Source organism: Staurois parvus, unplaced genomic scaffold, assembly GCF_062004578.1.
Source record: "Staurois parvus isolate SC_StPar_1 unplaced genomic scaffold, SC_StPar_1.0 ptg002033l, whole genome shotgun sequence".
Classification (NCBI taxonomy): domain Eukaryota; kingdom Metazoa; phylum Chordata; class Amphibia; order Anura; family Ranidae; genus Staurois; species Staurois parvus.
This window is the reverse complement of record NW_028319829.1, coordinates 1,225-23,867: the sequence shown is the minus strand read 5'-3', so window position 1 is coordinate 23,867 and position 22,643 is coordinate 1,225. Positions and strand designations below refer to the sequence as shown.

Genomic DNA, 22,643 nt, shown 5'->3' with positions numbered 1-22,643 from the left:
GGATAATATGAATGGGATACAAAGTATCAGCACCAGAGGTCAGGATGATCCGGACAGGCTACAAAGTATCAGCACCAGAGGTCAGGATGATCCGGACAGGCTACAAAGTATCAGCACCAGAGGTCAGGATGATCCGGACAGGCTACAAAGTATCAGCACCAGAGGTCAGGATGATCCAGACAGGCTACAAAGTATCAGCACCAGAGGTCAGGATGATCCGGACAGGTTACAAAGTATCAGCACCAAGCGTCTGGATGATACAAATGGGTTACAATGTATCAGTATCAGAAGTCCGGATGACATGGACGGGATAAAAAGTATTAGCACCAGAAGTCTGGATGATTCGGACAGGTTGCAAAGTATCAGCACCAAGTGTCTGGATGATACAAATGGGTTACAAAGTATCAGAAGTCCGGATAATATGAATGGGATACAAAGTATCAGCACCAGAGGTCTGGATGATTCGGACAGGTTACAAAGTATCAGCACCAGAGGTCAGGATGATGCAAATAGCTTACAATGTATCAGTATCAGAAGTCCAGATGACATGGACGGGATAAAAAGTATCAGCACCAGAGGTCAGGATAATTTGGACAGGTTACAAAGTATCAGTATCAGAAAGCCAGATAATATGAACGGGATAAAAAGTATCAGCACCAGAGTTCTGGTTGATTTGGAGAGGTTAGAAAGTATCAGTATCAGAAGTGCGGATAATATGAATGCGATACAAATTATCAACACCACAGGTCTGGAAGATATGGACAGGTTACAAAGTATCAGAACCAAGCATCTGGATGATGCAAATGGGTTACAAAATATCAGCACCAAAGGTCTGGATGATATTGACGGGTTACAAAGTATCAACGTCAGAAGTCTGTATAATAAGGATGAGTTGCAAAGTATCGGCACCAGAACTCTGGATGACATGGACGGGCTGCAAAGTATCGGCACCAGAACTCTGGATGACATGGACGGGCTGCAAAGTATTGGCACCAGAGGCATGGGTGATATAGACGTGTTGAGTATCAGTACCAAAGATCCAGATGATATGGACAGGATACAAAGTATCAGTATCAGGAGTCCGGATGATATGGCTGGGATACAAAGTATCAGAACCACAGGTCCAGATAAGATGGACAGGATACAAAGTATCAGTACTAAAAGTCCTGATGATATGGTTGCGATACAAAGTATCAGAACCACAGGTCCAGATAACTTGGACAAGATACAAAGTATCAGAAACAGGAGTCCGGATGAAATAAACTGGTCACAAAGTACCAGAAGTGACAATGGCAGTTCTGACACCAGCCTGGAGGAGGCGCTGACCTTCTCTCCGGACCTCGGATTGTCACCTGTCACCTGTCTTTCCGGGAACATGGACCATCTCCACTGCCTGGACAGGTAATGTGATTCTGGGAGTGTCACAGTTTGTTTAGTGTGTATCTAAACCCAAGAACATAAATGTAACACGTTCCACCTTACCAGTCCTTAGATGTGGTGGCTGCATTTGTTTTCAGGCTTTTCCCCCATTTATTTTCACCTGCTAATCCTGCCAGTAACACGCTTCCTGTCCTAGGGTGACAACGCTCCCTTGTGCACTGCATCTACGGAAGCGTCACCCTTGGACAGGAAGTGTGTTAGCACTACAGAACACTTCCCCCTCTCCATACATAGGGGAGGTGTTCTGTTGTCCACCTTACCAGTCCTTAGATATGGTGGCTGCATTCGTTTTCAGGCTTTTCCCCCATTTATTTTCACCTGCTAATCCTGCCAGTAACACACTTCCTGTCCTAGGGTGACAACGCTCCCTTGTGCACTGTATCTACGGAAGCGTTGTCACCCTTGGACAGGAAATGTGTTAGCACTACAGAACACTTCCCCCTCTCCATAACATAGGGGGGAGGTGTTCTGTAGTCCACCTTACCAGTTCTTAGATGTGGTGACTGCATTCGTTTTCAGGCTTTTCCCCCCCTTTATTTTCACCTGATAATCCTGCCAGTAACACACTTCCTGTTTTAGGGTGACAACGCTCCCTTGTGCACTGTATCTACAGAAGCGTTGTCACCCTTGGTCGGGAAGTGTGTTAGCACTACAGAACACTTCCCCCTCTCCATAACATAGGGGGAGGTGTTCTGTAGTCCACCTTACCAGTTCTTAGATGTGGTGACTGCATTCGTTTTCAGGCTTTTCCCCCCCTTTATTTTCACCTGATAATCCTGCCAGTAACACACTTCCTGTTTTAGGGTGACAACGCTCCCTTGTGCACTGTATCTACAGAAGCGTTGTCACCCTTGGTCGGGAAGTGTGTTAGCACTACAGAACACTTCCCCTCTCCATAACATAGGGGGAGGTGTTCTGTAGTCTACATAGAAACCTAGGTACAGTAGTAACTGGTAACAGTCTACACAGGAAGTTACCAGCTTGCAAGATTTCTGGCAGGATCGACAGGTATTTCATTGCACTTATCAAACAAATATAACAAATCTAAAAAGAAAATTAACAAATGGAAACACCTTTGCTAGACCGCAGAGGACATATTTCTGTAGTGATGTATCAATGCATACCAAACACCAGGGGCGGACTGACAACTCATGGGGCCCCCGGGCAATAGGGGATCATGGGGCCCCTGTGTCCTTGCCCAAACTCAAAGCACACCTAAAAAAGCCTATAAAAAAGGTAACGGGCATTTCATGGGGCCCCCTACTGACCCCGGGCCCTCAGGCAGTGCCCGAGTGCTCAGATGGTCAGTCCGCCCCTGCGTGCGGACTGGAAGGGGGGGAAAGTGTCCGGACTGGAAGGGGGGAAAGTGTCCGGACTGGAAGGGGGGGAAAGTGTCCGGACTGGAAGGGGGGAAAGTGTCCGGACTGGAAGGGGGGGAAAGCGTCCGGACTGGAAGGGGGGAAAGCGTCCGGACTGGAAGGGGGGAAAGCGTCCGGACTGGAAGGGGGGGGGAAAGCGTCCGGACTGGAAGGGGGGGAAAGTGTCCGGACTGGAAGGGGGGAAAGCGTCCGGACTGGAAGGGGGGGGGAAAGTGTCCGGACTGAAAGGGGGGAAAGCGTCCGGACTGGAAGGGGGGAAAGCGTCCGGACTGGAAGGGGGGGGGGAAAGCGTCCGGACTGAAAGGGGGGAAAGCGTCCGGACTGGAAGGGGGGAAAGCGTCCGGACTGGAAGGGGGGGGGAAAGCGTCCGGACTGGAAGGGGGGGAAAGTGTCCGGACTGGAAGGGGGGGAAAGTGTCCGGACTGGAAGGGGGGAAAGTGTCCGGACTGGAAGGGGGGGAAGTGTCCGGACTGGAAGGGGGGGAAGTGTCCGGACTGGAAGGGGGGGAAGTGTCCGGACTGGAAGGGGGGAAAGTGTCCGGACTGGAAGGGGGGAAAGTGTCCGGACTGGAAGGGGGGAAAGCGTCTGGACTGGAAGGGGGGGAAGTGTCCGGACTGGAAGGGGGGGAAAGTGTCCGGACTGGAAGGGGGGGAAGTGTCCGGACTGGAAGGGGGGGAAGTGTCCGGACTGGAAGGGGGGGAAGTGTCCGGGATGTGGTTAAGGTCCGCCCTATAGCAGATATACTGTGCGCAGAATCATGTGTATATATACGCGATTTTGCAAAATAAAGAACCCCAGTGGTGAATAAGGCGGAGCTCCACCCAAAAGGGCACCCCACTCCCTGTTATGGATTGGAACCTTTGGGAAGCGGGTACCCAAAATTGAAAGCTAGCCCCTCCCACTTCTGCTGCGATCACCTGGGCGATGGGAAGTTGTCCTCCCTCCCCGTAGTCTTCTGGGACACATGACAGGCCCCAGAAGACTACGGGACCATTCAGAAAGCGCATGGGCAGCGGGCACCCGGCTGTGAAGCCGCAAGCTGTCACAGCCGGGGGCCCACACTGAAGATGCGGGGGGGACACCACGGGACCGAGGGACAGGTAAGTGGCTGTTTTTTAAAAGTCGGAAGCTGCAGTTTTTGTAGCTGATTTAATTGTTTGACAGTTTCACTGGGACTCCGCTTTACAGATCGCCAGAAGAAAAACTCTGTTTGCCTGAAAAAAAAATGCTAAAAATGTTATATGGGTACAATGTTGCATGACCGCGCAATGTTCGTTCAAAGAGCGACAACGCTGAAAGCTGACAACTGGCCCGGGGGGGGGGGGGGGGGGGGAAGTGCCCGGTACTGAAGTGGATAACGAAAAGTACTACAGCCGTGGTCCTTCCTCAACAAACAGCACAAGGGAGTCGGATTTGTGGGGGGCGTTATATCTTGTATCAATGAACTGCCATTTGTATGGTTGCTGCTGACCTTAGGTACCCTCAACAACTGACTTCTAACTGTCTTTGTTATCTCTCTGCAGTATCAGTCCAAGGAGGAGACTGAAACTTTCCCCGGACTCTGAGAACCCCAGCCAGACTCCGCTACACACTACTATGGGAACAGCTTCCTTTCCAGGTCAGTCAGTATCCCCCCTCCCCTCCCCCACACACAGCCAGTCCATTACCGCCATAGGACCGTCTGACGCACGTTGGGTCCCAAACTGACCTGAAACCGTCTACATGGCAGCTGCAGCGGCTCGGGGCTACCCCCTCCCCCACTCCATTAGAGAACCACTACCCCCTCCCCCACTCCATTATAGAACCACTACCCCCTCCCCCACTCCATTATAGAACCACTACCCCCTCCCCCACTCCATTATAGAACCACTACCCCCTCCCCCACTCCATTATAGAACCACTACCCCCTCCCCCACTCCATTATAGAACCACTACCCCCTCCCCCACTCCATTATAGAACCACTACCCCCTCCCCCACTCCATTATAGAACCACTACCCCCTCCCCCACTCCATTATAGAACCACTACCCCCTCCCCCACTCCATTATAGAACCACTACCCCCTCCCCCACACATTATAGAACCACTACCCCCTCCCCCACTCCATTATAGAACCACTACCCCCTCCCCCACTCCATTAGAGAACCACTACCCCCTCCCCCACTCCATTATAGAACCACTACCCCCTCCCCCACACATTATAGCACCACTACCCCCTCCCCCACACGTATTATAGAACCACTACCCCCTCCCCCACACATTATAGAACCACTACCCCCTCCCCCACACATTATAGAACCACTACCCCCTCCCCCACACATTATAGAACCACTACCCCCTCCCCCACACATTATAGAACCACTACCCCCTCCCCCACTCCATTATAGAACCACTACCCCCTCCCCCACTCCATTAGAGAACCACTACCCCCTCCCCCACTCCATTAGAGAACCACTACCCCCTCCCCCCACACGTATTATAGAACCACTACCCCCCTCCCCCACTCCATTATAGAACCACTACCCCTCCCCCACTCCATTATAGAACCACTACCCCCTCCCCCACTCCATTATAGAACCACTACCCCCTCCCCCACTCCATTATAGAACCACTACCCCCTCCCCCACTCCATTATAGAACCACTACCCCCTCCCCCACACATTATAGAACCACTACCCCCTCCCCCACTCCATTATAGAACCACTACCCCCTCCCCCACTCCATTATAGAACCACTAGCCCCTCCCCCACTCCATTATAGAACCACTACCCCCTCCCCCACACATTATAGAACCACTACCCCCTCCCCCACTCCATTATAGAACCACTACCCCCTCCCCCACTCCATTATAGAACCACTACCCCCTCCCCCACTCCATTATAGAACCACTACCCCCTCCCCCACACATTATAGAACCACTACCCCCTCCCCCACTCCATTATAGAACCACTACCCCCTCCCCCACTCCATTATAGAACCACTACCCCCTCCCCCACTCCATTATAGAACCACTACCCCCTCCCCCACACATTATAGAACCACTACCCCCCTCCCCCACTCCATTATAGAACCACTACCCCCTCCCCCACTCCATTATAGAACCACTACCCCCTCCCCCACTCCATTATAGAACCACTACCCCCTCCCCCACACATTATAGAACCACTACCCCCTCCCCCACTCCATTATAGAATTACTACCCCCTCCCCCACACACATTACAGAACCACTACCCCCTCCCCCACTCCATTAGAGAACCACTACCCCCTCCCCCACACGTATTATAGAACCACTACCCCCTCCCCCACTCCATTAGAGAACCACTACCCCCTCCCCCACACATTATAGAACCACTACCCCCTCCCCCACTCCATTATAGAACCACTACCCCCTCCCCCACACATTATAGAACCACTACCCCCTCCCCCACTCCATTATAGAACCACTACCCCCTCCCCCACTCCATTATAGAACCACTACCCCCTCCCCCACTCCATTATAGAACCACTACCCCCTCCCCCACTCCATTATAGAACCACTACCCCCTCCCCCACTCCATTATAGAACCACTACCCCCTCCCCCACTCCATTATAGAACCACTACCCCCTCCCCCACACACATTATAGAACCACTACCCCCTCCCCCACTCCATTATAGAACCACTACCCCCTCCCCCACTCCATTATAGAACCACTACCCCCCCTCCCCCACACGCATTACAGAACCACTACCCCCTCCCCCACACACATTATAGAACCACTACCCCCTCCCCCACTCCATTATAGAACCACTACCCCCTCCCCCACTCCATTACAGAACCACTACCCCCTCCCCCACACACATTATAGCCCGAGTAATGTTTTTTCTGAAGATTTCACCACTAAAAGTAAGACACGGCTATGCATACATATGTACATGTGTGTCCTCCGAGCGATTACATATAAGAGGCGGCAATTAGCTGTGGGGGCGGTCGGTCACCCATTGCTTTCAATGAGGCTGTTGCCTGTAGCCAATCACCTGCTGGGTCTCCCCCTTCTACTCCCTAAAGGCCCAATTCGCAAGTGTGAATGGGGCCTATAGGAGTGTCCCCCCTGGAGTCTAGTGGTCTCCAAAAATTCAACATTAGAACACCAAAGTACTTCTGATTGTAGCTAGGATCTGTAAATCTGAGTGTGCTCCTGCACTGTCACATGACTACCATGGGAGGGTCCATGCAAAGATGTGAGCGGATATACTGTATATATATTTATATATACACACTCACCAGCCACTTTATTTGGTCCACCTGTTCAATGGCTCGGTACCACAAATTACTACTCAGCCAATCACATGGCAGAAACTCAATGCATTGAGGCATCTAGACGTGGTGAAGACGACTTGCTGAGGTTCAAACCGAGCATCAGAATGGGGAAGAAAGGGGATTTAAGTGACTTTGAACCTGGCATGGTTGTTGGTGCCAGACAGGCTGGTCTGAGTATTTAAAAAACTGCTGATCTGCTGAGATTTTCACTCACAACCATCTGTAGGGTTTACAGAGAAGGGTCCAAAAAAGAAAAAATATCCAGTGAGCGGCAGTTGTGTGGTGTCAGAGGTCAGAGGAGAATGGGCAGACTGGTTCCAGATGATAGAAAGACAACCGTAACTCCAATAACCACTTGTTACACCCAAGGTATGCAGAATACCATCTCTGAACACACAACACGTTCAACCTTGAAGCAGATGGGCTACAGCAGCAGAAGACCACACCGGGGGCCACTCCTGTCAGCTAAGAACAGGAAACAGAGGCTGAAATTCACACAGGCTCAAGATTGGACAATAGAAGATTGGAAAAGTGTCGCCTGGTCTGATGAGTCTGGATTTCAGCTGCGACATTCAGATGGTAGGGTCAGAATTTGACGTAAAAAACATGAAAGCATGGATCCATCCTGCCTTGTATCAACGGTTCAGGCTGGTGGTGGTGGTGTCATGGTGTGGTGGATCCATCCTGCCTTGTATCAATGGTTCAGGCTGGTGGTGGTGTCATGGTGTGTTGGATCCATCCTGCCTTGTATCAATGGTTCAGGCTGGTGGTGGTGGTGTCATGGTGTGGTGGATCCATCCTGCCTTGTATCAATGGTTCAGGCTGGTGGTGGTGTCATGGTGTGTTGGATCCATCCTGCCTTGTATCAATGGTTCAGGCTGGTGGTGGTGGTGTCATGGTGTGGTGGATCCATCCTGCCTTGTATCAATGGTTCAGGCTGGTGGTGGTGGTGTCATGGTGTGGTGGATCCATCCTGCCTTGTATCAATGGTTCAGGCTGGTGGTGGTGTCATGGTATGGTGGATCCATCCTGCCTTGTATCAATGGTTCAGGCTGGTGGTGGTGTCATGGTGTGGAGGAGATTTTCTTGGCACACTTTGGGCCCCTTCGTACCAACTGAGCATCATTTAAACACCGCGGCCTACCTGAATATAGTTGCCGACCATGTCCACCCCTCTATGACTCCAGTGTCCCCATCTTCTGATGGCTCCTTCCAGCAGGATAATGCACCATGTCACAAAGCTCCAATCATCTCCAACTGGTTTCTGGAACATGACAATGAGGTCACTGCACTCCAATGGCCTCCACAGTCACCAGATCTCCATCCAATAGAGCATCTTTGGGATGTGGTGGAACGGGAGATTCCCATCATGGATGTGCAGCCAACAAATCTGCAGCAACTGCGTGATGCCATCATGTCAATATGGACCAATATCTCTGAGGAACGTTTCCAACATCTTGTTGGATCTATGCCACGAAGAATGAAGGAGAAAGGAGGTCCAACCCGGGACTAGCAAGGTGGACCTAACAAAGCAACCTGTGAGTGTAGATCCCAAAGCCCAATGACAGCGTCAAACAAATGTCGAGGAGTCCAACCACTTTAATGATACAACTGGTTCCTGCCCAAATCAATCCAATGCGTTTCGGGGAGCATATACACCCCCCCATCATCAGGTCTCAGGAATTTGAACTTTGCCAACATGGACTGAGATAAGCAGATACCAGATCGATCTGTAATGGGATTATTGCTTGGAACAGTTTCGGAAGGTCAGGTTACCCCATCATTGAACTCACGTTTTGAGAAATTTGTTTCCAGATTTGACTCTGGTTCAAGAATCTACTACAGAGCCCAGCAGTTGTGGCAGATCTGCGTGTGTATGCCGTCACTGTACAACCTTTTCTGATCCCTGTTTTTTTAGGGTTTTTTAACCCTGACCATTCGCATCTTTTTTTGTGGTTTTTATGAAAGTTTAAACTATTTTTAAGCTAGAGTATTATTATTATTATCGGGATTAAAGCTGAACTCCGGGATAAATGGTCTTACCGGAATCTTGGTGAGCTTTGTATATTTCCTCCAGATCTGGGCAGTAATCCAGTGTGAGACTTCCTGTAATAAAGTCCGCTCGCTGCTGAGCTCTCTCATTGTGCAGGGTGACCGGTCTTGTCTCCGCCCCCCTCCTGTAGTTTTCTGTAGCGCCGGGGTAGGCAGCCTTGGAGTGCTGGACATCTACCTGAACATAAATAGAACAAAGATCACCAGGGTGCAGGAACTTCATTTTTAGGAGATAACCTAGAAAGAACCTTTTGAAAATTATAGTTTTGAAGAGTTCAGGGGTCAGTAGAATGTTACACACAGGTCAGAGGTCAGTGGTAAGTAATGCAGAGTTCAGAGGTCCGTGGTAACGCAGAGTTCAGAGGTCAGTGGTAAGTAATGCAGAGGTAACTAACGCAGAGTTCAGAGGTCAGTGGTAACGCAGAGTTCAGAGGTCAGTGGTAAGTAATGCAGAGGTCAGTGGTAACGCAGAGTTCAGAGGTCAGTCATAACGCAGAGTTCAGAGGTCAGTGGTAAGTAATGCAGAGGTAAGTAACGCAGAGGTCAGTGGTAAGTAGCACAGAGGTCAGTGGTAAGTAACGCAGAGTTCAGAGGTCAGTGGTAAGTAACGCAGAGTTCAGAGGTCAGTGGTAAGTAACGCAGAGTTCAGAGGTCAGTGGTAACGCAGAGTTCAGAGGTCAGTGGTAAGTAGCGCAGAGTTCAAAGGTCAGTGGTAAGTAATGCAGAGTTCACAGGTTAGTAACGCAGAGTTCAGAGGTCAGTGGTAAGCAGCGCAGAGTTTAGAGGTCAGTGGTAAGTAGCGCAGAGTTCAAAGGTAAGTAATGCAGAGTTCAGAGGTCAGTAGTTAGTAACGCAGAGTTCAGAGGTCAGTGGTAAGTAGCGCAGAGTTCAGAGGTTAGCAGTATGTAATGCAGCATTCAGAGCTCAGCAGTAATTATTATTCTTATTATTATACAGTATTTATAAAGCGCCAATGGTTCAGCAGTAATGCAGAGTTCAGAGTCTATGTACAGCACAGTGCTGATGCAGCTGCTACTTTAACATGGTAATAACTGGGTTTGCAAATACATTTAATTTTTTTTTTCTTGCTTAGATTTTACAATTGAATCAACCCCTCCACAGATCTGCAGCACAAGGTAAGGCGCCATCTGTTAGGTCATATAATGTACTTCCCACTATACTAGAAGAACCATGTGGTACTGCCACAGCTGGTTCCCCAGTTTTCTGTGCATTTTGGAAGGTCTATTGGGGTATCATGGTAGCTTAATGGGTAGCTCTTCCTCCTTGCAGCACTGGGGTCCTCTGTTCAAACCCCAACCAGGATGTTATCTGCATGGAGTTTGTATGGGTCTCCTCCAAAAACATGGTGGTAGGATAACTGGCTTCTGTCTAAAATGGTTCTAGTAGGTGGGATGGGAACCTTAGATTGTAAGCTCCTTGGGGCAGTATGATACGGTAACTGCATCAGATAGGCGGAATGGTGACACCATAGAATGAATTGTCTGGAAACACAAAAAACTGTGATATTGATACAAATGGCATTGATCTTGAAGACCTCGGTCACCCCGGGTGCGACTTGGCATGCGATCTGCAAATTGCAAGGCAAGTGTCACCCTTACAGCGGTCATATCGCCGCGGTTCTGACTTAGCCGGAGCCGCACCGATTTCTAAAGCAGTGACTGCGTGACTTCAGGGGTGACATCTGTGCCGCACCTTGAGTCAGAATACCATCCGACCTGGAAATTGTGCGACTTCACTGCAGGATTTCCTAGTCGGATGGGGGGGGAGGGGGGGGGGGTTAATGGACATTTTGCACAATCTGAGTATTGCGAATAACTCGCCTTCTTCCTTTCATCCCACAGAGATCCCTCACGTGTCTCCACCATCCACAAACCGGTGAGTTCCAACCTTCCCCACTCCACCTAAAACTAGAACAGTCCGGTGTGGGACACCTTCTGAGGGACTGTTCATCTTATATTCAGTACTCTGGATGCTGAACCCGAAATAAGAGAGCGCATACTCCATGGGGGGGGGGGGTCAACCAGGGTGGTCCCAGCAGCAGGAGAGTCTGTGTTACAATGGACATGGCCTTTAAATGTATCATCCTGCCAACTCCCATCACCTGCCTGACCATCACCACTGTGCCCCACCCCCCTCCCTCTGCACCGCACACCTGTACACTGCCCCCCACTGTCACCACTGAGCCCCACCCCCCATCCCCCTCCCTCTGCACCCCACACCTGTACAACTGTGCCCCACCCAACACCCAACACCTGTCACCACTATCCCTCTTCCTCTGCACCACACACCTGTACACCGCCCCTCACTGTCACCACTGTGCCCCACCCCCCTCCCTCTGCACCGCACACCTGTACAACGCCCCCCACTGTCACCACTGTGCCCCACCCCCCTCCCTCTGCACCGCACCACACACCCGTACACCGTTCCTCACTGTCACCACTGAGTCCTGCCCCAATTCTCCTCCCCCTCCCTCTGCACCACACACCTATACACCGCCCCTCACTGTCACCACTGTGCCCCACCCCCTTCCCTCTGCACACCTGTACACCGCCCCTCACTGTCACCACTGAGCCCCGCCCCAATTCGCCTCCCCCTCCCTCTGCACCGCACACCTGTACACCGCCCCCCACTGTCACCATTGTGCCCCATCCCCCTCCCTCTGCACCGCACACCTGTACACCGCCCCTCACTGAGCCCCATCCCCCTCCCTCTGCACCGCACACCTGTACACCGCCCCTCACTGTTACCACTGAGCCCCAACCCCATCACCTTCCCTCTGCACCCCATACCTGTACACCGCCCCTTGCTATCAAGACTGTGCCCCACCCCATCCCCCTCCCTCTGCACCGCACACCTGTACACCGCCCCTCACTGTCACCACTGTGCCCCATCCCCCTCCCTCTGCACCCCACACCTGTACACCCTCCTCACTGTCACCACTGTGCCCCACCCCCATCCCCCTCCCTCTGCACTGCACACCTGTACACCGCCCCTCACTGTCACCACTGTACCCCACCCCCATCCCTCTGCACCGCACACCTGTACACCGCCCCTCACTGAGCCCCATCCCCCTCCCTCTGCACCGCACACCTGTACACCGCCCCTCACTGTCACCACTGTGCCCCATCCCCCTCCCTCTGCACCGCACACCGCCCCTCACTGTCAACACTGTGCCCCATCCCCCTCCCTGTGCACCGCACACCGCCCCTCACTGTCACCACTGTGCCCCAATTGTGCCCCTCCCTCTGCACCGCACGCCTGTACACCACCCCTCCCTGTCACCAGTGTGCCCCACCCCCATCCCTCCCTCTGCACCGCACACCTGTACACCCCCCTCACTTCACTGTCACCACTGTGCCCCACCCCCATCCCCCTCCCTCTGCACCGCACACCTGTACACCACCCCTCACTGTCACCACTGTGCCCCACCCCCTTCCCTCTGCACCGCACCGCACACCTGTACACCGCCCCTCACTGTCACCACTGTGCCCCACCCCCATCCCCCTCCTTCTGCACCCCACATCTGTACACACCCCTCACTGTCACCACTGTGTCCCGCCCCCATCCCCCTCCCTCTGCACCCCACACCTGTACACCGCCCCTCACTGTCACCACTGTGTCCCGCCCCCATCCCCCTCCCTCTGCACCCCACATCTGTACACCCCCCTCACTGTCACCACTGAGCCCCATCCCCCTCCCTCTGAACCCCACATCTGTACACCCCCCTCACTGTCACCACTGAGCAAGATTGACAGTTACAAGCATGACTCCCAAAGGCAGAGGCATTATGGGAATTGTAGTTTTGCAACAGCTGGAAGGCCGCCAGTTTGACACCCCTGCCCTAGCAGCACTGGAAGGCATGTGTCCTGTGCAGGGATTTTTTTCAGTGGGGGGAACGCTGTTCCGGCACCTCCAGCACTGAATGTATGTAACAGCAAGGGTTGCTGGGGTGTGCTGGAGGGTCTATTAATGCTGGCTACTGAGGGATCCGTTGATACTGGGGGGATCTATATTTGCGTGGAAAGCTATTGTTGCTGGGGGGGTTCTGTTGCTGCTGGTTAGGGATCTATTGTTGCTAGGGGTTCTAATGTTTCTGGGGGGATAATTTTTTGCTGGGAGAGATCTGCTGTTGAGGGAGGGGTTTACTGACGCCGGGGAGATCTGTTGTTGCTGCTGGGGATTATCGTTGTTTGGGTGGATCTATTGTTGCTGGGGAGATCTATATTTGCTGGTTGGGGGGGGAGGAGTGTCTTGTTGGCTGAAGGGGATCTATTTTACTGCTTTTCTTGTTATCATTAACAGATTCCATACAAATTACTGGCACTATAAAATGATACTTGGTTCTGTATTCTCTAAAAGGGGCAGCATGGGAGGTGGGTAAGGGGTGGAACCATGGGACAGTGCTTGGAGGTGGGTATGGGGTGGAACCATGGGACGGTGCTTGGAGGTGCGTATGGGGTGGAACCATGGGACGGTGCTTGGAGGTGGGTATGGGGTGGAACCATGGGACGGTGCTTGGAGGTGGGTATGGGGTGGAACCATGGGACGGTGCTTGGAGGTGGGTATGGGGTGGAACCATGGGACGGTGCTTGGAGGTGCGTATGGGGTGGAACCATGGGACGGTGCTTGGAGGTGGGTATGGGGTGGAACCATGGGACGGTGCTTGGAGGTGGGTATGGGGTGGAACCATGGGACGGTGCTTGGAGGTGCGTATGGGGTGGAACCATGGGACGGTGCTTGGAGGTGCGTATGGGGTGGAACCATGGGACGGTGCTTGGAGGTGGGTATGGGGTGGAACCACGGGGCAGGGGCTTGGAGGTGGGTATGGGGTGGAACCATGGGACGGTGCTTGGAGGTGGGTATGGAGTGGAACCATGGGACAGTGCTTGGAGGTGGGTATGGAGTGGAACCATGGGACAGTGCTTGGAGGTGGGTATGGAGTGGAACCATGGGACGGTGCTTGGAGGTGGATATGGGGTGGAACCATGGGAGGTGGGTAAGGGGTGGAACCATGGGACAGTGCTTGGAGGTGGGTATGGGGTGGAACCAAGGGACGGTGCTTGGAGGTGGGTATGGGGTGGAACCATGGGACGGTGCTTGGAGGTGGGTATGGGGTGGAACCATGGGACGGTGCTTGGAGGTGGGTATGGGGTGGAACCATGGGACGGTGCTCGGAGGTGGGTATGGGGTGGAACCATGTGACGGTGCTTGGAGGTGGGTATGGGGTGGAACCATGGGACGGTGCTTGGAGGTGGGTAAGGGGTGGATTCATGGGACGGTGCTTGGAGGTGGGTATGGGGTGGAACCATGGGACGGTGCTCGGAGGTGGGTATGGGTGGAACCAAGGGATGGTGCTTGGAGGTGGGTATGGGGTGGAATCATGGGACGGTGCTCAGAGGTGGGTATGGGGTGGAACCATGGGACGGTGCTCTGAGGTGGGTATGGGGTGGAAACATGGGACGGTGCTCGGAGGTGGGTAGGGGGTGGAGACAAAGGTGACTCAGAAGGACGAGTTCCTGCACCTATTCTCTGAGAAAAAAAGCCATGGCCCTATGTATTATTACACTGCAAAATAAAAATGATTGTGTAACTGAACACATTACATAGATCCGTCTGGAAATTGTGTTGGAGTTATTTTTTTATTATTTTAGATAAAGAAGAAGGCGACAAGAAGAGCAAACATGAGAGCCAAGGAGGAGAACAGATGCCAAGCAGACACCAGAAAGGTAGGCCTAGAATGGCCAGAGAGGTTGGTTAAAGCAGATACCAAGAGATTGGTTCTGGATTTCCAAATGGCAGCTTCTAGCCCTGTAGCCAGAGCTCTGCTGCCTCCCTGGACATCCCTCAAGCCAAAGTGCCATGTCTCTCTGATCAGTAAAGAGCCACAGTCTGTTGGAGGACTTACCCTGGGTATAGCTGGCTGTTAGGTGCTCTCCAGACCTCTGCCAGCTGGGAACACAGATACCGAGTTACAGCAGTGAAAGTGTTTACTACTCACTACCATTGCACTCTCCGGATCTCCACTCCATCTGCATTCACCTTCCTCACCACAGGCTGTGTATTCAGTTCTCACAGAGGAGAGGTATAGGGAGCAGGCCGACAGAAGAAGAAAGCCAACCCAAGCCAAACCAAACCATTCTACGTTCCTGTAATAATTGAGGGAAGAAGACCCACAGGACAATCCACATTGTTAGGGTGTTCCCTGGCAGGTCACACAGGTTTATCCCAAGGTGCAGAATCTAAGTGGCAGATGGTCTTCACCAGAGTTCTTGATGGTGGAGACGGGAGGGAAATCTTATTGATCCCTATTCACTTAGCCGCAAACTGACATCAGATCACGTCCCTGAGGATCACCTCACCAAAGATGGTGGCTGGAATGAAAATGCCACAGTGTGGAGACTGCTAACAATGCTGCAAATAAGGGAGTAGTCAGGTCCTGGCAGGGATTCTGCAAGTACCATTGGAAGCTCCACTTAGGAGATGATGTGACCATCATTGGAAGGTAGGGATTCTGGAAGAATCATTGGAAGCTCTGATAGGGATCCTGCGAATACCATTGAAGGGTAGGGATTCTGGTAGTTCTGTGAGTGTGATTGGAAGGTAGGAATTCTGGAAGTCCTGGCAGGGATTCTGCAAGTACCACTGGAAGTTCTGTTAGGGATGCTGTAAGTATCACTGGAAGTTCTGGTATGGAATCTGAAGGCACCATTAGAAGGTAAGGATTCTGTAAGTATCACTGGAAGTTCTGGTAGGGATGTTGCAAGTACCATTGGAAGGTAGGGATTCTGTACGTATCATTGGAAGATCTGTTAGGGATGCTGCAAACACCCTCGGAAGGTAGGGATTCTGGAAGTTCTACTAAGGATCCTGCAAGTACCATTGGAAGGTAGGAATTCTGGAAGTATCATTGGAAGCTCTGATAGGGATCCTGCGAATACCATTGAAGGGTAGGGATTCTGGAAGTTCTGGTAGAGATCCTGAAAGAACCACTGGAAGGTAGGGATTCTGGAAGTTCTGGTAGGGATCGTGACAGTTCCATTGGAAGATAAGGATTCTGGAGTTCCTGGCAAGGATTCTGCACTGGAAGTTCTAGTAAGATTTCTGGGAGTACCATTAGAAGTTCTGGTAGGGATGCTGCAAACACCCTTGGAAGGTAGGGACTCTTGAAGTTCTTCTAAGGATCCTATGAGTACCATTGGAAAGCAGGGATTCTGGAAGTTTTGCTAGGGATGCTGCAAGTACCACTGGAAGGTAGGGAAACTGGAAGTATAATTGAAAGTTCTGGTAGAGATCCTGCGAGTACCATTGGAAGGTAGGGATTCTGGAAGTTCTGGTAGGGATTGTGCCAGTACCATTGGAAGGTAGGGATTCTGAAAGTTCTGCTAGGGATGCTGCAAACACCCTTGGAAGGTAGGGGTTCTTGAAGTTCTGGTAGTGATCCTGTGAGTACTATTGGAAAGTAGGGATTCTGGAAGTTCTGCTAGGGATGCTGCAAGTACCATTGGAAGGTAGGGATTAATGAAGTCTTGGCAGGGATTCAGCAAGTATCATTGGAAGTTCTGGTATGGAATCTGCAAGCACTATTAGAAGGTAGGTATTTTGGAACTTCTGATAGGGATATTGCGAGTACCATTGGAAGGTTGGGATTCTGGAATTATCATTGGAAGTTCTGGTAGGGATCCTGTGAATACCATCGGAAGGTAGGGATTCTGGAAGTTCTGGTAGAGATCCTGCAAAAACCACTGCAAGGTAGGGCGTCTGGAAGTTCTAGTTGGGATCGTGCCAGTACTATTGGAAGGCAGGGATCCTGGAAGTTCTAGTAGGGATGCTGCAAGTGCCGTTGGAAGGTAGGGATTCTGGAAGTCCTGGCAGGGATTCTGCAAGCACCACTGGAAGTTCTAGTAAGGATTCTGGGATTACCATTGGAAGTTCTGGTAGGGATGCTGTAAACACCCTTGGAAGGTAGGGATTCTGGAAGTTCTGCTAGGGATTCTGTGAGTACCATTGGAAGGTAGGGACTCTGGAAGTTCTGGCAGGGATCGTGCCATTACCATTGGAAGGTGGGGATTCTGGAAGTTCTGGTAGGGATGCTGCAAGTACCATTGGAAGGTAGGGATTCTGGAAGTTCTGGTAGGGATGCTGCAAGTACCATTGGAAGGTAGCGACTCTGGAAGTTCTGGCAGGGATCGTGCCAGTACCATTGGAAGGTAGGGATTCTGGAAGTTCTGGTAGGGATGCTGCAAGTACCATTGGAAGGTAGGGATTCTGGAAGTTCTGGCAGGGATCGTGCCAGTACCATTGGAAGGTAGGGATTCTGGAAGTTCTGGTAGGGATGCTGCAAGTACCATTGGAAGGTAGGGATTCTGTAAGTTCTGGTAGGGATGCTGCAAGTACCATTGGAAGGTAGGGATTCTGGAAGTTCTGGCAGGGATCGTGCCAGTACCATTGGAAGGTAGGGATTCTGGAAGTTCTGGTAGGGATGCTGCAAGTACCATTGGAAGGTAGGGATTCTGGAAGTTCTGGCAGGGATTCTGCAAGCACCACTGGAAGTCCTAGTAAGGATTCTGGGAGTACCATTGCAAGGTAGGGACTCTGGATGTTCTGGTAGGGATGCTGCAAGTACCATTGGAAGGTAGGGATTCTGGAAGCTTCACAAAACCCTGGTCATGAGGGGGTTAAGCGACTACTGCCATTTATTTAAGTACAATTTGGAGGATATTTATAACATTCACTGCAGGTGAATCTTCTCTAGTGATTCCTCACCACCGAATGTTTGGGGAGTGTCACACTCACCTCCTTATAAATATGTCACAATGGATACAGAACGTCATTGGTCGGTGTCTTTTATATCTGCCCAGAGTTCCTCTTTAAGGTAATGTAAGAATACTTTGTGACTTTGGCATGGCTGCAGCGTTTGCTGCAGATTTAATAGTTCACCGACCGGTTTTCCTTGTCGCTTTGGAAGTAAATTCCTGGAATGGAGAGAATAGAATAGATCATTATTTTCGTTTCTTCTAAAGAAAAAATCCAGGATGAAGCTTTCGGAATTGTTCACCAGCCCGGAGCTGGCAGGGAGACCACAAAGTCACAGAACGGAGGAGGGGAAAGAAAGATCCATCGCACGGACCAGTGACTCTGATAATAAAATGCTTACGGTAAAGTCTTCCCAAGATCGCTGCTGGAGTTCATATCCTCATATCTTCCTCATATCCCCCTCTCCCTGCTGCCTCCTGGGACGCCCACGTCCCACTTCCCAGGATCCCGGAAAGCAGTTTTATGAGACCTGTAGAACATCTGTCCATGCGTGTGGGTTTCCCGCACATACGTGCCAATTATTAAAGGTCCTAGATACTGGGGTAGGGTACTCATGCGTGGGAGACGCCCCCAGCAGGTCCCAGCCAATGATTCATGGACCTGCTGATCGGCCGTGTCCAATCACAGCCCAGAGCTCTGTGTTGACAAACAACACAGGCCCTGTACAGAGGGAACAATCTCTCTGTTTCTTCTCCCTTGCTGAAACAGAGAGATCTTTAAAATATTAATATGTAATACTAACAACTCCACCATCACTCCCACCCCACATGCCAAAGTCTTGGGTGTCACCCTGGACTCAAACCTTTCCTTCCTACCTCACGTCCAATCACTATCAAGATCATGCAGGCTCCACCTCCGCAACATCTTCAAGATACGTACGTTCCTAACCCCAGACACTACTAAACAACTCGTACACTCCCTCATCGTCTCACGCCTGGACTACTGCAACTCCCTCCTCACCGGCCTACCCAAACAAACGCTATCCCCACTCCAGTCTATCCTGAACTCAGCGGCGAGACTCATCCACCTCACCAACCGTTCCACATCTGCCTCCCCCCTCTGCCAATCCCTTCACTGGCTCCACCCCCTCTGCCAATCCCTTCATTGGCTCCCGATTGCCCAACGCATCAAATTCAAACTGCTAACTCTGACCTACAAAGCCATTCACAATGCCGCCCCAAACTACATAACCGACCTGATACCCAGATACTACCCTACCTGCCCTCCGCTCCTCACAGGACCTCCTACTCTCTAGCTCCCTGGTCTCCTCCTCCCACGCCCGATTGCAGGATTTCTCCAGGATTTCTCGAGGACTTCCCCCATCCTCTGGAACTCCCTGCCCCAATCCATCCGACTGTCACCTACCCTCCTCACCTTCAGGTGTACCCTGAAAACCCACCTCTTCAGGGAAGCCTACCCCACCCTCACCTAACAACTGACTTCCTCCACTCCTCCCACCATTCCATCCCCCACAGCCACTTCCTCCTGTACCACTATCCCCTCCCTCCTAGACTGTAAGCTCGAAAGATCAGGGCCCTCGAACCCCTCGTGTATTGTATTGTTTCTGTCTTGTCTCATGTTCTGTCCCCCTTGCTATTGTACAGCGCTGAGCAAACCCTTTGGCGCTGTATAAATACTATATAATAATAATATATAGATTTAATAGCCCCACACTGTACGTGATGACGTCAAGGTTCTGTTCAGACCTGAGCTTTGAGGAGAAGAGGGCAACACTAGAGCCTGCTGGAGCACAAAGTCAGGTAAGTATCCTCCTCCAGACCTAAGGAGCATTTAACCCTTGCAGTGTTTGTAAGGGTCTCCACTGCAAGAGGTTTTTTTTCAGTTGTCCAGAGTACCCAGAGTTGGACTTTAAATAGTACTTTTAATCAGAATCACAAAAAGCTGTATGTGTTGCCCATAGCAACCAATCACATTATGCGACTACTTTCTAATTAGCATTCACAAATGTCTAGTGGTTAATGGTGTTCCTAAACAAGACCCTACATCTCATATCACATCCCATATCTTCTGCTTGTTTAAGGTGGGTGACGTCAGTCCAACCTTCAATGCTACCAGCAATGAGGAAGACGACCTTATTGGTGACTTTTCTAAGGTAAGTCCTAAATGACGGGACTATTCCAGTACACAGAATTTAATTAACTTTTTTTTTTTAACAGAACCTAATAATTTTATAATTATTATCTCATTAAATCCCATTGGTGGTGGAAACCCATTGCCTACTGGAGGGAACTGTATATTAGGAAAGGGTCCATCTGTGGGCACTCCGATACCCATGGTGGTGCAACACAACTGACCTTTTATGGAGTTTTCATTCCTTTGATGTGTTCTATGGATGAGAGGGCTGATTGTATGTGTGAGAAGGTCAGAATTAACCTGCTGATGTCCTCAGGATCAGCATGTGGGTGAACTAGGGCTGATTTTGATGATAGGTCTGTGAGATATAATGCGGTGGTCCATTGTTCCACATTTTGTAAAGTCTGTTACTGTCCAGCTTAGGTGGATTGCACCTTTCTTGGATACTAGGGTTCCTTCAGAGGTGGTTATGGGTTTTTTGAGCACCCAGGAACTGATCTCCTTCCACATGGTGCCTACATAGTTACAGCACCAATATAACTTGCTAGAGCCATTGCCATGGGACCAGTAGATCCTTTTCTCTCAAATTTCCTGGTAAGTCACTCCCTGAATACCAGTGATGTTTTTAGCTTTCTATAAGGGGACCCTCCTACCACCAACCACCATTCCAAAGGGGTTCTTCACCCGCTGACCACCAAAGCAACAGGGCACTTCTCCACTGACCACATTTCTTTACTGACTAACAATATACTATAAAAATTGCTAGTCACACTAATTAGCTTTGAGTTGGAGATACAATTTAACCCATGGTTCTCCAAGACCTAAAAATTATTTAAAGGCTTCCTCCTTGGTAAAAAAAGAAAAAAAAAAAAAAGCCTGAGAAAGGTGCTCTATGGTCTTCTTCTGCTGTGTGCTGCATGGTACAGGGTCTCATATCTATACCACATGAGGTACAAAAGGTGTGTAGCCACTTGTTAACCCTTACATACAAACACTTTCTTTTAAAAAAGGATTCTTAGTTCTCATATATCTCAATAAATGTTCAAGCAGGCCAACTGCGTCCAAGTGATCCCTGTCTGGCCAACAGCATCAAAGTGATCCCTCTCTGACCAACTGTGTCCAAGTGATACCTCTCTGGCCAATTGTGTCCAAATGATCCCTCTCTGGCCAATTGTGTCCAAATGATCCCTCTCTGGCCAACTGTGTTCAAGTGATCGCTCTCTGGCCAACTGCCTCAAAGTGATCCCTCTATGGCCAACTACATCAAAGTGAGCCCTCTCTCATCAACAGCATCAAAGTGATCCCTCTCTGGCCAACTGCCTCAAAGTGATATCTCTCTGGCCAACAGCATCAAAGTGATCCCTCTCTGGACAACTACATCACAGCGAACCCTCTCTCGCCAACAGCATCAAAGTGATCCCTCTCTGGCCAACTGTGTCCAAGCAATCCTGCTCTGGCCAACTGCCTCAAAGTAATCTCTCTCTGGCCAACTGCCTCAAAGTGATCCCTCTCTGGCCAACTGCCTCAAAGTGATCCCTCTCTGGCCAGCTGCCTCAAAGTGATCCCTCTCTGGCCAGCTGCCTCAAAGTGATCCCTCTCTGGCCAGCTGCCTCAAAGTGATCCCTCTCTGGCCAGCTGCCTCAAAGTGATCCCTCTCTGGCCAGCTGCCTCAAAGTGATCCCTCTCTGGCCAGCTGCCTCAAAGTGATCCCTCTCTGGCCAGCTGCCTCAAAGTGATCCCTCTCTGGCCAGCTGCCTCAAAGTGATCCCTCTCTGGCCAGTTGCCTCAAAGTGATTCCTCCCTGACCACTGGCTTTGATGCAGTTGGTACCTACTGTACCTTTAGAACTTGGAGCTATTGGAAGGATTATACAGGCTGATAAGTATGTAAATATGTTTTTAAAGGTTTTTATGAAAAGCACTATGGACATTGTTTTTTTTTTTTTGCTCCTGTTTGAGTAAAATACCAAGCACATCAAAAGGTAATCTCTGTAAAGAAATCTTGGAGGTGGATTTCAAAATTATGTATTGCTTATCCAAGAGGTCCAACAAAGGAGGTGAGCAACCCCTCCCCCCCCCGGGTAGTTTTGAACACATAAGGTGTTACATTAGAGAGCAAGAATGTTGGAGGGATTGTATGCTCCGTATGATGGAATGTTGGAGGGACTGTATGCTCCGTATGATGGAATGTTGGAGGGATTGTATGCTCCGTATGATGGAATGTTGGAGGGATTGTATGCTCCGTATGATGGAATGTTGGAGGGATTGTATGCTCCGTATGATGGAATGTTGGAGGGATTGTATGCTCCGTATGATGGAATGTTGGAGGGATTGTATGCTCCGTATGATGGAATGTTGGAGGGATTGTATGCTTCCTATGATGGAATGTTGGAGGGATTGTATGCTTCCTATGATGGAATGTTGGAGGGATTGTATGCTCCGTATGATGGAATGTTGGAGGGATTGTATGCTCCGTATGATGGAATGTTGGAGGGATTGTATGCTCCGTATGATGGAATGTTGGAGGGATTGTATGCTCCGTATG

At 50.6% G+C, this 22,643-nt stretch overlaps 1 protein-coding gene across 1 annotated transcript; it reads left to right on the top strand.

The window, feature by feature from the left end:
- Positions 1 to 7: 7 nt before the first annotated feature.
- Positions 8 to 20,118, top strand: LOC149432953 (uncharacterized; the record flags this gene model as incomplete). Its single annotated transcript, XM_089664773.1, has 7 exons — positions 8 to 1,401; positions 4,343 to 4,437; positions 10,264 to 10,306; positions 11,033 to 11,066; positions 14,843 to 14,917; positions 18,212 to 18,346; positions 20,047 to 20,118. Coding segments are annotated over exons 1-7 (1,848 nt in total), but the record flags the coding sequence as incomplete, so codon positions are not given.
- Between the last annotated feature and the right edge of the window lie 2,525 nt (positions 20,119 to 22,643).